Consider the following 16279-nt stretch of genomic DNA (forward strand, 5'->3'; position numbering starts at 1 on the left):
GCAAATCTGGCACAGTTCCAGCCTGCGCAACAATCCACATGAACCTCGTGGAAGCCAGCATGTTGACCTTTACCTTCCATCAATTTAAGCAGAATCTGATGCCCAGAAATGCAGGTGACCTTTAAGCACCATTTTCTGTGGCTTGTTTCTGTTGAGAGCCGAGAGGTCAACATTCTGGTCATCAAGGTAAAAACATTCAAGAATAAGTGACTGCAATATTAATTGTCTCAGTACAGACCATTACGATTACATCACTGTCACTCAGTGGCCACCACTAGAAAGTATAATTTATGTCACCACCCAGTTCAGTGTAAAATGAAAGCCAAGCCTTTTTCTTTCTCTTAGTGAGTTTAGTAGAATTGGCTCACTGAATATAAGGAAGCTCCCTGCTCTTTTCTCTTCCTCTAAGTCAAGCAGCACTTAATTAAGCTGTGAAATAGCTGTGTTGGCGTGTGTGAGAAGATGGGTGCAGCCCTATTCGTGTGGAACACCCAAGGAAAATTTGCTTTCCATATGAAATAAGAAAATAAAGCCTCAGTGCCATCAGCCAAGTCCAGGAACACTTCAGAATTAGCACTATGGTTGGTGGGATATCATCAGGCAGGAGAATACCTTCCATTTATCATGGACAAAATCTCCATAGATTTTCACAAATGAAATGGGGACAATGATCCTTATTGTGTAGATAAGAACAGAGAAGTTCTCCTTGGTTCCTGTCACTCCAAAGACTTGGAACTAATAAACAGAAGCACACATACTTGAATCCAAGTCATCACAGATACACATACACACACATGCTATATACTCAGGCTGCTGGGAGATAATTAGAAATTTTAAAAGATATTTATGAATATGGGCATTGGGACTAAAACTATATAGTACAGGAAGAAATAACAAGTGACAAGCTAAAATTTTGTTTTAAAAGAAACAGTTAGAATCCTAGATCATACATTTTTAAACGTAGATGGCATGTATACATATGCATTAATTTTTGTGGGTGTGTGCATGTGTGTGTGTGTGGGTGGGTGTGTGTATGTAGAGAGAGAGAATAGAGAAATTAATCCTAATATACTCATTATTTAAGTCTCAGCAGCCATCAACTGACAGCCAATCTTATTTTCTCTTCACCACCATCTAATCTCCACAGTCTCAACCACTGGATTATTTTGAAGCAGCTTCTATCATACAATTTCATCATCTGCAAATCTAAAAGATAAAATCTCTCTCCTCTCTCTTGATTATCAGGAAACCATCATCATATTGAAAACTAGATATTTGCAAGGTAATCTTCTAAGGCAAACCCTTCATCTGTCAGGTAATAAATGGAGGTCTAGAGGTGGTTAGAGTCAAGAGTATTTAAACTTCCAACCCTGGACGTGAGCTGTGTCAGCATAGCTTCTTGGTGCCACCAAGAAGAAGACACAGTTTACTTGAAGGGGTGGCATCTAAAATAAATGAAAAACTAAGAGGAAATTCCTTGGCTAGGTCCTCACTAACACATATGAAACCAAACTTACATATGCACTTATGCACATGCACCCGCAGGCACACACACACACTAGAACTTTACCGCCCATCTTTGCCTTCCTCCTCCCATCTCTCTTCCCATCACAAGGTTAAATCTTTTAATCCTAAACCATTCACACTCAAATTGTGGTTCTTAAGGAAACAGTGTTAACACTGTTAGCAATTAGCACATTTGTGGGGGAAAAGCAGCTTTTGACCCCCCTCCCAATTTCCAAAACTCATGCTATCCCCTCTCTCTCTCTCTCTCCTCACTTAGTCAATTCTCAGAGGCAGCAAGTGGGACACAGCAGACAGCAGTGGAGAGGGATTGAGTGCCACTGCCCTCTGTGTTCTGTGGGTGGCTTCTGCTTGTTGATGTGTGCCTGGATATAAACGGTTTTTTATTGCTCCACACAACAGCGGCTGCATATCTTAGTTTGTCCAATACTTAGGTGCGTTTCTGTGTGTTTTGCTGAGGAATGGAAAGTGGTGATAAATGGGCTTTGGCTTGTTGTGTGTAATTAGCATAAATTAATCCCTCTTCAATTGCAGCCTAAACAAAGTAGATGTGCAGGAGGAAAAGTGCTGAGCAGTTTTTTTCCCCCATTATAAGCGCACAGAGCAAAACACAGATACAAGCACTGCTCCAAGTGACTCAACATTTCTAAGCCCCAAAGCTGGCACACATCATTTGAAAAATCCTATGAGGATCTTAGCAATGCTTTGAATGATCATATTCTATTTATAAGGATCTGAGCTGATTATCCTAATAGGGATGCTCACATTAATAAACACATCTTCTTGTAAAAAATGGTTGACATATATAGTCACAGTTGCACATCTGAGAGTAAATTTGAAACTCCCTATTTGGGGTTAAGTAACTGATAGAGTCCCATTTGGGAATCAAATCCTGGTTTTGCTACTTCAGGCTAAGAGACTTCAAATTACACTCAGTTTCCTCATTTGCAGAATAGAGATAAAAATCATGTTTGGTGTAGTAAGTTGTAAGAATAAAATGAGATGGGATTTACAAAGCACTGTTACAGCTTCTGGCACACAGTACATGCCTAATATTTTTACCCTGTCATTATTACTGTCATGTGTCTGAAAGCGTATTCTGTAGAAAAATAGTGCTAGAGAGTTCCATGGTGAACTAGTTTTGGAAAATGGCAAACCTCCTTCTGAAGATTTATGATGCACATTAGGACATCAGAGGTCTGCATGCCTGCAGGAAAGGAACTCCTTTACCTTTCCTATAGTTTTCCACCAATTCATCATACCAGTTTCCCACAAAGCGCTTGCCTCACCCTGAGAACCACTGTCCCTTGAACTGCAGCTTTTCCCCTTTCCTTACTTGATTTTCAAGTTCTGAAATCAAGGACATGGTAGCATAACCCAGTGAATCCAGGCAAAAAATCCATGGTGGCTACCTTGCGTTCCCTCTTCTTCTATTAAAGGCATCATCTTGGAGAACTTCTATCTGCACTATGATTCTGAAACTCTCAGCTACTACTATATATTTCTAACCCAAGAACTGGTGCTGTCAAGAAGTTACAGAAGCATATTAGTTCACCTTAACTTGGTTTTCTTTTACCCTCTCCCACCTCCCAAAGCACACCCAAGTCCAACTTGTAGAACGGCAATATGAAAATCCATGTGATCTGGAACTTTTGGGGGGAAAGTAAGGTGGTGTTGTAATAGCACAGAAAAAGCTTTCCTAGAGTGTAAAACGGGCATAAAAACTCATGCTCACTTGGCCAAATTCAAGCCCAACTGTGATGGTCTTAATGACTGCTGTACCGTATTGGGATAAAGCTGTGGGACCACTGGACAGAGTAGATGGGAATTGCCAGGGAAGTTGGCTAAGTAAGTAACTGGGAGTCTGGTAGACTGAGGCAGCTCAGGTTCCTCTGAACTTTTCCAAAACCCAGTTCAGCATAAATGGTCATATTGTAGGAAAACAAGATTTAAGCTAACCAGTCACAAATTACCAATGAATCTTTAATCAAGGGCTTCTGACTGGAATAATCCAATAAGGCTACTCCTGCACTTCATCCAGTCACATTATTTTCTTTGTCTTGCTTCAACATTCCACCCATGAAGGCCATTCCCAAGTGCCCCTTGGGGGATCCCCAAACTGTTGGCTATCTAACTCTACCTCTTCAGTATTTGAAGAGTGCTTCAGTTTGTCTTTTAATAGTTTCAATGATTTGTGAAGTATTGTATGGAAATTAAACTGGGGATTAGTCTTCAGAAGTATCCTGTCAGAGAGAGCTGAGGTCACTTGACTGAGTAAAGACAATCATGAGTCATGAGAACCTCCAAGAACAAACCTCATCATAATGAATAGACAGGTCTTTGGTTTTTTTACGGTTGAAAGACAATGAGTAACCAGAAGGATGAAAGTTATATTCCACTTATGTGTGAAGTGTTAAAATGTATTCTACTGTCATGTATAATGAATTAGAACAAAAAAATAAAACACACACACACACACAGGCACGCGTGCATGTGCATATACACAAAGAGATTCAATGAGAAACCCTTGTTACTCTATAAATTGTTTTTCAAAATGTAGTTTATGAATTTCTTAATCAGAATTACCTGGACTGTGGGAAAGCAGATCCTTATGCTGCAATGGAGAAAATAAATTTGAATGATAGGACTTGGATATGGTTTGAGTGTGTCCCACAGGGTTATAGGTGTTAAATTTAATCCCCATTATGAGTTAAGGCGGTAGAAATTTAAAATGACTATGGTGGTTAGAGATGGGGCTTTTCATTAGTGATCAGAAGTAGGTGATCACTAGAATAAAGCTCCCATGAGTGAGTACTAATGGCTTTATAAGGAGAGAGGGGGACCAAAGAATACAGACATATACATATGCTCCATGTCCACTTCCATACTCTACCAGCAAGAAGGCTATAATCAGATGTGAGTCTTGAACCTCCAAAACTGTGAGCTTAATAAACTTCTTGACTTTATAAAGTCACCCAGTCTCAAGTATTTCATTACAGTTATGCAAAATTGACTAATATGATCTCTGAGACTAAGTCTCCAAAATCTATATTTACATATGAGTGTGTGTATATACATATATGTGTGCGTGTGTGTGCATTTGCATATATATACATAAATGACTATTATGCACAATCAGTTGAGACTTATCACTCATAAAATTATCTAGCCCATATCTTTAGGGCATACCTGACTTTCATATTTTCTAGGTCATGAAAACCAAACCAAACCAAACCAAAAGTATCTCTTTGTTGCTATTAGTAGCTGAATCTGACTATGGCTCTCAGAGTTTTCTAAAAATTACCTATAAACATTTCAAGTCTCCCCTTAGTGAATTGTCAGCCTCATGGGCACTGACTACATTGCTGGCTCAATTTTCTAACACTCTGTGTCCAGGCCTTGTACAATGAGTTTGAAGCTTCTCCCACCAAGAGGTAAAATCTGTTTCTTTCACCCCTTGAGTCTGGGTTACCATGACAACATGCATTTGACAATGGAATGTAATAGCAGTGATGGTGTGCTCATCATGTGTTTGAAGACCTGTGTCCTTCTGTTCTCTGTCCCTCTTGGAACACTGCCATGGTGCGCAAACCCAGAACAGTCTCCTAAAGGATGAGAAGCCACGTGGAGGACAGTTTAGTCATCCCAACCAACACCAATCTAGAGCAGTCACTATGCAGCTACCCTTTCCCACGTGGGACAGCCCAGGCAAGATCAAGGAGGTGATTAAATGGTAGCAGGAAGAACACAGACAAGACCAGAAGAATCACCCAGCTGATCCACAGACTCAGAAGCAACAATAAAAGCTTATTTTTAAGATGCTGACCTTCTAGGTGGTTTGTTACAAAGCCACGTCTACTTCCTCTCCTTAAAATTCTCTTTCAAATAGTTAAAATCCAACTGGCAAGTCTCACCTCTGGGTTCCACATTATCCAATACTTGGTAAGAAATTGGTAAGGCAGGTTAAAAATAAACCCATCTTAAAGAGAACACTTTAAGAATAAAGGAGTATTAGAGCTTGTACTGACAAATAGGTATAATCCAGGACAGTCCGATCACTTTAGGTATAAGAAACTTGGTTAGTATCTGAAGACTAGCTGGACCTAGGTTCTGGATTCTTCTCTTTATGTGTTTTCTGATTTTTCCCCCCAGACCAGCGCTTCCTAGTTGCCTCCTCAGGGCTGGTCAACTCAGGCCAGTTACCCTGATCAGTTCTTTTATGAGCTCAGGTAATTGAAAAAAATGAAAAAAAAAAAGACGATGATGACAAAAGAATCTATTAGAAGCTGAGGAATAGCTCCATTGCTTATCTTTGATAGATTTATGAAAACATCACATTCATTTCATCACGCTGGGATAAGGGATCTATTTAGATCTCTGAGCACCTGTGATTATTCATCTTAACACCATAATGATTTCATAATTGTCAAAAGCCACATTTGCATATATCTGTGAAACAACTGAATTATTTGAAGAAGAAAAAAATTAATTTTAGGAAAAACAAAATGAAGAACAAATACTATCACTATTCAGTTACTCACAAGAGACCTTTAAATGATCACTGTGTGGATAATAAGGCAACCAGAGACTAAATAGAGAAATGTATAGGCTGTGGAAGTTTCACTAGTACTAATTCCATTCCTAAATGGAAAATGTTATGGGAACAATTTATTTCACTTTACATTTCAGAGCTCCACAACAAACATTTGACAGTAGCATCTGTAATGCTGTAACTTAGATGACGTTGTAGCGTTCAAAGCTTCTTGACAAATGCCAGTTCTACCCTCACACAGGAAGTGTCTTTCTGAATAGGAAGCCGGAGGGCAGAATTCATGAGTTGGACAACCTAGGTTGAAATTTGGAGCTGTTAATGCTCCACCCTTACTTATCACATGTCCAGTGGCATCGACTGAAGCCTGGAAATATTAATTCTCTAATATCTCTGTGATAATATCTTTTTATTATACCCACAAAAGAAATTAAACCAGTCAGCAAAACCATGGAAGCCAAGATGACACAAGATAACAGTTTTATTACAAAACCCACACATACCCTTGACAAAGGACAGTTATCCTAAATGTAACTGCTTAAAAAAGGCAACTGATAGGCAGTATGAGTGACATTACTGTGCAATTTTTAATATATATTTTATTTAACCTGAGATTTGAGGCTCTTCCTTTGAGAAATATTAACCTTTGTTTCTTTTTTTTTTAATCACGTGTGTCCAAAATTCCAGGAGAACAATGACCTGTCTGGAAAGCTAAGGGTAGAACAGCATCCTTATTTTGAAGTATGTGTAGGGATCCAGTGAGATGTGGATTTATCGTTCATTTTCTGCTCCTATTAGCATATGAATATTATCTAGATAATATCATTTGTTTAACTCTCATAGAACTCACGGCTATTCAATTATATCTGCCACTAAGATTCTCACTCATACTTTAATCATTTTTTCAACAGCTTCATGGCCACAGTGCTTGGCTGGCCTTTGCCATTCCTCTAGATTATAGATAGAGCACATCCCAGATTTGGAGGCACATTTCATTTTGCTCCCCGTCATCTACCTTTCTGCCAATTACATTGTCTCCAACTATGCCAGGAAATTAGATTTTAATGTATATTAATAATTTTCTCTCATATTTAATATCGCAGGCCCTTCTTATTTCTCTGTTTGAGTGGATTACTAGTTATAAATCAGATTCATTGATGGAGATGGTGCCAACACCTTCCCTTGTTTTGAAGATGGATTTTCATTTGTGGAATTATTTCCAAGAGTGGTTGTTGAGGCTGGTGAAAGTGATGGCTGTATAAGCATGATTTGGGAAACTTGCTAAAAAAAATGCAGATTCCTGGATATCATCCCTTGGGAACTCCTGGGATGCTTCACTGAATGCAGTGAGGTCTGAAAATTCTCTTTTTTCAACATTTCATAAGTTTACTGAAATGTGCTTGGGTTTGAGAATAAATGATTTACAACAGATATCTCCTACCATAGGTTAGAAATAGCTTTTCCAACAATAGAACTGGTTTTCACTCATTCTAATTGGGTAGAAGGAATGAGTCAGCCCTCTTCTTACTAGTCATTCTGCACAGGAATATCACCACTCAGATTTTAGTTCATTTGCCCAATAAACAACTCTTGAGAAATGCCTATAATCCCTGAAAAGTTATTGTTTACAGTTTAGTGTGGATTAATCTAGTTAGACTTTTGCCTACTCAAATAAAATGTCAGTGTGACCCCTTTCTTGCTGTCTCTTTATTCTCATGCAGAACCATTATCTGTTCTATGGTAGAAGAATCAACACATTTTTATGCCACTTCCCAATGTCCCTGACCCCAGTCAAATATAAGGACTAAATTTATTCATGAACATGACTGCCCACAAGAACAAAGATTGCGGTTTGATGGAGCTTGAAAGATTTGTACCAGCAAATTAGGGCTTTAATTTACCACCTGTCAGCAGATTCCCCTCACCTGAGAATCTGGTAGGTGGTGGTAAATTTGAACTCAAAGTTGAATGTATTTTCAGGTCCTGATATTCTCACATGAGTTTTCAAGCTCTGATTTCCAGCTTCCTGATGGGGTGTTTCACTTATGTGCTTTATGACATCAAACCCAACATAAACCACCAAACTTATCTTCTTTGAAAACCAAGAAAGAGGCTTCTCCTGCTAGATCCTCATTGCCATCAAATAAATTACCATATCTTGACATATGGGGTAGAAAACATCTATGTTATAAAGAGAAAGGATTGTGGACCATTACTCAAACATTATTTTTTTTAATTCTTTCTTGTACTTCTTTTTCTTTTCCCCACATTTATCATGTTTTACTATCTCCAACCTACACTAATGAGATTCCTCACTAGTACACATGGATGAGGGTCAATGAAGTTTATGATACACTGGCATATTTGTGTTCCTTGAATTTTTGCTCCCTTCCCCTTTGTCATAATTTACTTACAATAAACACACCAACTATGAATATTTGACAGCACATGTTTAGATGCCCTGAACCACATCAAACAGTGCATAATTGGATGCATAAACCAGTTGTTGCTGCAACTTTGTTCAAATAGCCTCTCAACCCGGCAGGCTTATTGCCTCTCCTTTGGGTGAACTTCCATTCAACCTAAAGTCTCATCCTTACCCAACCTTCTGCAACTAATATATTTTTTTTATTCTTTGTAGTTACAATTAGTGAATGTTCATGTACTAGCACCTGTGCTTCAAGTCTAGCCAGTATAGAGTGAATGAGAGTCCTAATTCATTTCACGACCTCTGAGAAACCACAGGTTTAAAGTAATAATTGCAAAACTAGGGCTAGAGTCATGTGAGGAATAAGATGATACATCTCAAGTTACCAGAAGCAATGAAACAACTTTTGGGATTTCATGAATATTTTCTTAATGGATGGGATTTGTTCTTCCACAAGAACTTATAGAAACCAAATGGTTTGAATCAGAGTTTTCCAGAATCACTGGAAAACATTCCCCTTAAAATGACTTCACTGCTCTTAAGATATATTATTCAAGTTGAGTTGCATGCCTGTGACCCCAGTGGCTCAGGAGTCTGAGACAGGAAGATTCTGAGTTCAATGTTGACCTCAGCAATGTAGCAAGGTCCTAAGCAATTCATTGAGACCTTATCTCTAAATAAAATTTTAAAAAAAGGAATGGGGATGTGGCTTGGTGGTTGAGTGCCCCTGAGATAAATCACCCGTACCAAAATAAATAAATACATAAATAAATGCCATACGTTTTATATATGTGTGTATATACACAAACACATATATATGTAATATATGTATATATACACATATGTGTAATTCAGAAGGGCAAGGAAAATGCATAAGTGAGAGAGAGAGGGAAGGCAAGGGAAATGTCATAAAAAATGTTGGTTTGGTAAGGTGAGGTTGGTTCCATAACAGGTATGTGACCTGGATCCCCATCATGATGTAACATTGATTTCTGATATTGGAAACTCTCCTGTATGGGAGCAGAACATAGAATAAGGGTTAATAAGTTGTACTTGATTCACTCTCTTTCAGCAACAGCCTCTTGGTGGTCCTTCTTTGAGTCCTTCTCAGACCTCTTTTTCTAGGACACAAAAATCTAGAGAGCATGAATCTAATTTTCCTTCAACCTGCCCATTCCCAATGCTTGCCACATATAATTAATGCCATATGGGAAAAATGAGGTGGATTTCCCCTGGATGCTTATTGGATAAATATATGCAAGTCTCCACAAACCAGTTGTTTTGTGACAGGGAATATGATTCCCAACTGAATAAGTTGAATCTAAAAACTAACTGAGAGAATGAGATTTTGACTACATTGCTAAAGTTATACATTCATTACACATCTAATTGCTACCAAAGTAATATGTACCTGCTATGTACAAGTTCTCTGCTAGGTACAATGATGAAGACAATATAAATATACAATGAACCACACCCACAGGATTTAAATAAGAATGATGAAAAATATGGTAACAATTGGTCATGACCATTATCATCAGAAAGATATAGATTTAAAAGTACATGTGAGTTCAGACCAGGGGAAGATATTATTTAGGTAAAGCTCTCTGGAAAGTTTCTATGTGAATACTGACATTGAGCTGAGCCTTAAAGTACAAATAGAATAAGGGGATGAAGAAAGATGAAGAAGTTGGGGAAAATATTCCAATCAGGGATAGCATAAGCAAAGATACACTTTGGTCAAAACACTGGTGCTTCCAGTCCAATTCCCACATGGTGGTTTTTACTCCCTTTCCAACTCTCTGGATTATTCTGTAATGCCCCAGACTTTGTCTGCTAAACATGGTCACTGGCAGCCACAAAGTCAGAAATGCCTAAGGGAGCCACTGAGGTCATGTTTCTCAAACTTATTGATAACATGTTTCTCATCTCCTTCCTATTCTCATGCAATTTCAAATCTCTCCTGCAAAGAGAATTTCCTAAAGATTTTCTGACATGTAGGAGGAAACCAGCAAAACCAATCTTGGATGATTCTCAGGTATCTGCAAATGCTTATCTTGTATTCTCATGAAAGAAAACAGGGAACGGAATTTAAAAACCAAAATAAGGCTAGTGAATTCCCGGAAGGAGACAGTTCTTTTTCCCTTGGAGACAACCCAAATTATGAATTGCCGTTCTCACTGGCAACAGACTCTGCCTTGAACATTTTTAAAACATGACTGCTGAACATCTGCTGAGCAATTAATGGAATGCAGCAGCATGTTATAATGGTCCCTGGGAAGGTATTAGCGATCCTGCTTATGAGACATGAAATGTTGCAAAACAGTGGTCCTTTTCTTAAAACAAAACAAAACAACAACAACAAAAAAAAACATTTTCCCTCCCTACAAGGGAGATGAAACGGAAAAGAAGGTGAAGAGAAGTGAGAATTCTTCCTCACTCTTCCTCCTTTTCCTCAGACTTCCTCCTGCTTCTCTTCTAGGCACCCAAAATGAATATGTTCATTTCAAATTAAAAGAAATTGTGGCAAAACCAGGTGCTGTGGTGCATGCCTGTAATCTCAGTGGCTTGGGAGGCTGAGTGAGACACGAGGATTGTGAGTTCAAAGCCAGCCTCAGCAATGGTGAAGCACTAAGCAACTCAGTGAGACCCTGTCTCTAAATAAAATACAAAATAGGGCTGAGATGTGGCTCAGTGGCCGAGTGCCCCTGGCTTCAATCCCTGGTACCAAAGAAAAAGAAAACAAAGAAAGAGAGAAATTATGGCAATTATCTCATCCCACAAATCCTTCATTCAAAGTGTCAGTCTTTCCATGTGTGAAAGGAGAACTCTCTCTATTGTCTTTGGTAGATAGAGTCTAACACCTGTTAAAATATTTTTTGTATTGTTTTTCTAAATCAGATAGCTAGTTCTAACTTAGAATCAATCTCAAACAAAAAGCTGAACCCTCTTAAATTTGGCTTCCTTGTTTCAATTTTTGAAAAGTGCTAATCTTGACACAAGTCTTGGCCAAACCAGTCTCAGTTAATTACCAAATTCTTAAATTCCTATTTTTCAACTTGGTCCCAGCTCTAACCCAATTCTTCTTGCATGAACATTTTTTAAAATAGCATTTAATATTTCAAATCCCTCCCAAAAATCTGAGCAATATTTGGCACATAATAAAAAAATAATAAGTCAAATGAAAATCAAACAGAAATAATAAACTATGGGAGAGAACTATGAGAGAAAGAAGAATGATGAAATGTTGGCGTACCTCCAGAGTTGAAGAATTGGAAACATGAGGCTAGCTGTCTATCCAGCTTGACTTAGGATGCTCCCCCTTTCAGTAGATGATTCTGGTAAAAGGAGAGTTTTCTGATAAATCACACCAGTGCAGAACACAACATACAGCCTGAGAATGTTATTCAGAAGCTGATTATGCTATAAAGCAAATTTTAGACCACAAAAGATGGACTAGATAGTGATCCCTTAAAATGGAGTTCAGTATGGAATATCAGGTTCAGTTGCTCTTCAACCTCTAAATTCATAGGGAGTAAGTAGCTCCAGTGGCCACAGGAGAGGATTATGAGATCTAGTCTGCTTTCTGAACAGAATAGAAAATTTAATTAAATAAGTTTCACACCTCTTTTCAAAGGTCTGGGCTTTCCCTTTGACAGGGTCACTAGCCAGAGTCCTGGGACACAGAAACTGACCTGCTGTTAGGTGAGCTGCATGGACCAGAACTTGGACCTCAGGCTTCAATTCAAAGTGCACTGAGTTTTGGTTGAGTTTATGGATCAGTACTTCTGATATCTGAAAGAAGAAGTGTTATAGTTAGTGCTATCAAAACTGTTAACACTGACCATGAATAAAAATGCTGAGAAATATTACTATTCTTATTGAGGTATCCCAACATTATACCTGTAAATTGTATAAGCAAGTTTTATATGATTTTGAGTTATATTCTGGAGTATGTAGATAGAACTATTTTTAAGAATGACCAGACTTTACATCCTGATTGCTAAAAAACAAGATATTAGCAAATAAGATCATTTCTACTTTTAAAACTTACCCTGTGTTACCTTAGATAAGTCACTCTCAGTTTTCTCAGAAAGCATTTGTTATGCATAAGGACTTAAATGAAGTAGATAAAAACTTCTTTTTTGTTATTATTATTTTTTATGTTATGCTGGGGGTCAAACCTAATGTCTCACATGTGCTAGGCAAGCGCTCTACCACTAAGCCACAACCCCAATATACACATTCTGGTAAGATTCATGAGATTTCATTTGCCTTTCCTTTCCTCCCCCAAACCATACCCCATGGCTCTCCCAGACAAGGTACTTTGAGGGTACTACTGAATGGTACATAAAATTCTTATGAAATAATAAATTGTATAGTTGAAACAAAGTGTATTCACAAACACAAAATGTAACCAACAGGGGGAGTGATCTTATTTGCTCCTTGGGCTGGCACATGAACTGGACAGAAACGTAGAATTCTGGACCATGGAATATTGAACCTGACCATGGGATGCAGAACTTAGTTTTGGTAAATATTACAATGCAAGGTTTATAGATATGGTAAAATTGTATTCATTTGTTTAGAGTAGACTTTTACCCAGTTTTGCTTATACTTTTGAAGAATTTATGCAAAGCTATGAGGGATAATCACGCTCCTATTATTTTTATCTGGTATCCTTATCTATTTTTAATAATCTGTTTTAATCATAAAGTTCATATTTTATTTGATAAACTATTTAAATGTAAATAGATGTTTTCTGAGAATCATTATGCTGGTAAAATTCTTCATTTCCCCCTTTTTTTTCAATTTATCAAGCTTCATTTTCTCCACTGAGTTGCCAAAATGACACTTTTGATCTCTTTAATAATTAAACAGGGCCTGATGGCTTAGTTTGGCAGCAGAGACCCTTAAAGAATGCCCTGGTTGGCAATAGAACTAAATAGACCTGAAGATGAACTTCTCTGCTGAATAACAGGAGCCTGGGATAATTCTCCATGCACTATGGATGGACACCCGGGATCTTGAGTAATACCAGTACATCAATTGCTTTCATTTGGCAAACCACAGAGAAAAATTAGACTTTTAAAACTATGTTGAAAACAACTTTTTCCTCTCTATTAAGATACTCCTTTTCTTGAGTACTGACAATCTTCCAGAATGGTTCCAGTTTATAGGAGGAATGGATTTCTAATCAATTATCCATCAAATGGATTACCTATATGTCCTGTAAGGTCCTTTCCTACCTTATTCTTTTCTCTTTTTAAACATTATTGGGATATTATTATTATTATATTTTTATGTGGTGCTAGGGATCGAACTCAGTGCCTCACATGAGCTATGCAAGCACTCTACCACTAAGCCACAACCCCAGCCCTCCTATCTTATTCTTATCATTCAATTGATAGGGTCTTGATAGGAATCTGACAATGGTTCTTTAATAAAGGTTTTGTCTGTGAGATACAAACATGCACATATAATAATGTTTAATATACATACATATATGAACATATGTAATTACATAAAAATTATTTTAACTCAATATGAAAGACTTGTCATAAGCAAGTTAAAAGTTTACCTTTTTATGTAGAAATTATCACAAACAAAAGAGAACGATGTACTTGTAAGAGAAAGACTTTCCTCTTTCAACCAGGTGAAGCTATACTCATTTCTTATCCCTGTAAATGTTTTTCCTCAAGAGAGAAAAATAAATAAGCAAAGGATAAAATAGATTTTATCAGAACTGCATGCTTCTCATTTATAATCTTCAGGAAACTCCGTTCTGAAAATGATTAACTTCCTAGATGTGTTTGGTTCCTAGCATTGCTTCATTGGTTTTTTCTGTATCATTTACAAAACTAAGCAGGCTGTGCAAAAATCATCAGGTAGCAGAAAGTATATTTCATGTATTTAACTTGCATCAAAGGACATTCAATAAAGAACACATACTCTGTGGGAAAGAAATTGTGCATAAGAAACAAAACTAAGTGAAATTTACATTCCATACAAGAATAACCTCAATTAGAACCATGTACTTTTCTACTCAAATAAATTACTGTGAGACTGTTGACAGATTTTGACAACATTTTAAATATTTACTATGTTACTTGGAGAAATGCAAATCTTGGATTGTTTGCATCAGATCATGAGCTGGTTGCATATATTTTTAAGAATATTATACTGCATTGAGCACTTTATTTTGATAAAATTGCTTCTTTCTGGCTGTTATTCCTAATACTACATGTCTGGTGTCTATGTGGAGTGGAACACAGAGATTACTGGACAGACCTAAGTTTACCTAGTTCATATTTGAAGAATTGAGACTAGACTTCAGCTTTGTTTGACCCATAATCTAGAGAATTTTCATTTAAAAAGAAAGTCTGTGAACAAGTTGACAAAGACCACCAGAGATATGTAGAGAAAGTTCTGGCTAAGTGGGCATAGGAGATAGAAAAAAAGAAAGGTTTCTTTTATTAATTTTACTGTCATCTCTGATTCATCCATGAAGCACACAAGTTAAAATACCATTCCCAAAGTCAGCTGACTAATATGGACCACAGGAATAGGCAATTTCTAATCTCAGGACTGTCACATTATTTTCACAAGTCTGCACCTTTTGTAATATTTGGGAGCATCTGGGCTTTGAGAAGAGTACAATAAATGCAATACACAGAGAGGCACAGCAAGACCTAAATGAGCAGATCAAAAACACTGGCCTGATAAAGATCCAAGTGAAACAATATGTGATATCTGGGAGACTGAACCTGCCAAAACAGGTAGAATTTACTTCTATTTCTTTTTCTGTCCTGTAAAGTTGTGTTCCTATAATGCACCAATAAAAATACATGGAAAACAAAACACAAATTCTTAGAAAGTACATCCCAATAATTAAAACCAAAACATGAGCTTGATTAAAGGTTTTGGTGTTCATAGCCTTAAAAATGCATTTTTTTTAGCCAATTTCATTTATCCTCTGTACTGACATCTTCCTGATGCTGCTCTCCTACACAGTTCACCTCCTACTGTACTGTAGCTAAACAATCATGGTCAAAGAAACACAAATCATTCCCAGTGTCTACTTATAAGGTAGACTATGCACATTATTCAAAGGTAGCCCACACTTCAGTTAAATTACCACATTAGAGGACAGTGGAGATTCAATACAAATAGGATAAAAGCTAGGGGGACATGCTAGAGGAAAAATACCAACTTTCTTCTTGCCTTCTTCATAAAAGATGAAGATCAAGTACAGCAGTGGGAATCAACTAGGGTGCACTGAAGGAAGCATGGTAACTTCTCGGAGGCTTGAAACAATAAAGGCATACTTCTTGCTGACACGTAGTAACCACTGCGGATAGATATTTCTTAATGATCACACAGGGAACCAAGCTAGTGGAGCAGTAATTTTAAACATTTCTATTTGCTATACCTCGGGAGGAGAAAACAGTTATCAAGGCTTATGGGCACTTGAACTTGTCAGACTGGAAGTGACACGTATCACATATCACTTATTCATTAGCCTGAATAAGTACTGGGGCTCTGCCCAATCAGAAGAGATACACAGGTATGATCCTACACTACAACACAGGCAGTGGGATGGAAACATTTAGCCAACACCTGTGATGATTACTACACAAATCTAAACCACTTTTAATTAAATTCATTAGGGATAATCAGTCTCAGATTATCAGAACAAAAATGTCAATCATTGAAATATGAAAAAATAGAAGTTTAAGAACAATAGAGCAATTGGCACATTTATAGAACGTGTAGCA

The 16279-nt window shown here is 37.4% G+C and overlaps 1 protein-coding gene across 1 annotated transcript in view; it reads right to left on the reverse strand.

The window, feature by feature from the left end:
- Positions 1 to 16279, reverse strand: part of LOC143639971 (VPS10 domain-containing receptor SorCS1-like) — a 78607-nt gene that overhangs the window by 6749 nt on the left and 55579 nt on the right. Inside the window, exon 11 of the mRNA XM_077107977.1 lies at positions 12197 to 12296. Coding sequence (XP_076964092.1) covers positions 12197 to 12296 — 100 coding nt within the window. The remainder of the gene's footprint in view (positions 1 to 12196; positions 12297 to 16279) is intronic.

This window comes from Callospermophilus lateralis, unplaced genomic scaffold (genome assembly GCF_048772815.1).
Source record: "Callospermophilus lateralis isolate mCalLat2 unplaced genomic scaffold, mCalLat2.hap1 Scaffold_103, whole genome shotgun sequence".
NCBI lineage: Eukaryota > Metazoa > Chordata > Mammalia > Rodentia > Sciuridae > Callospermophilus > Callospermophilus lateralis.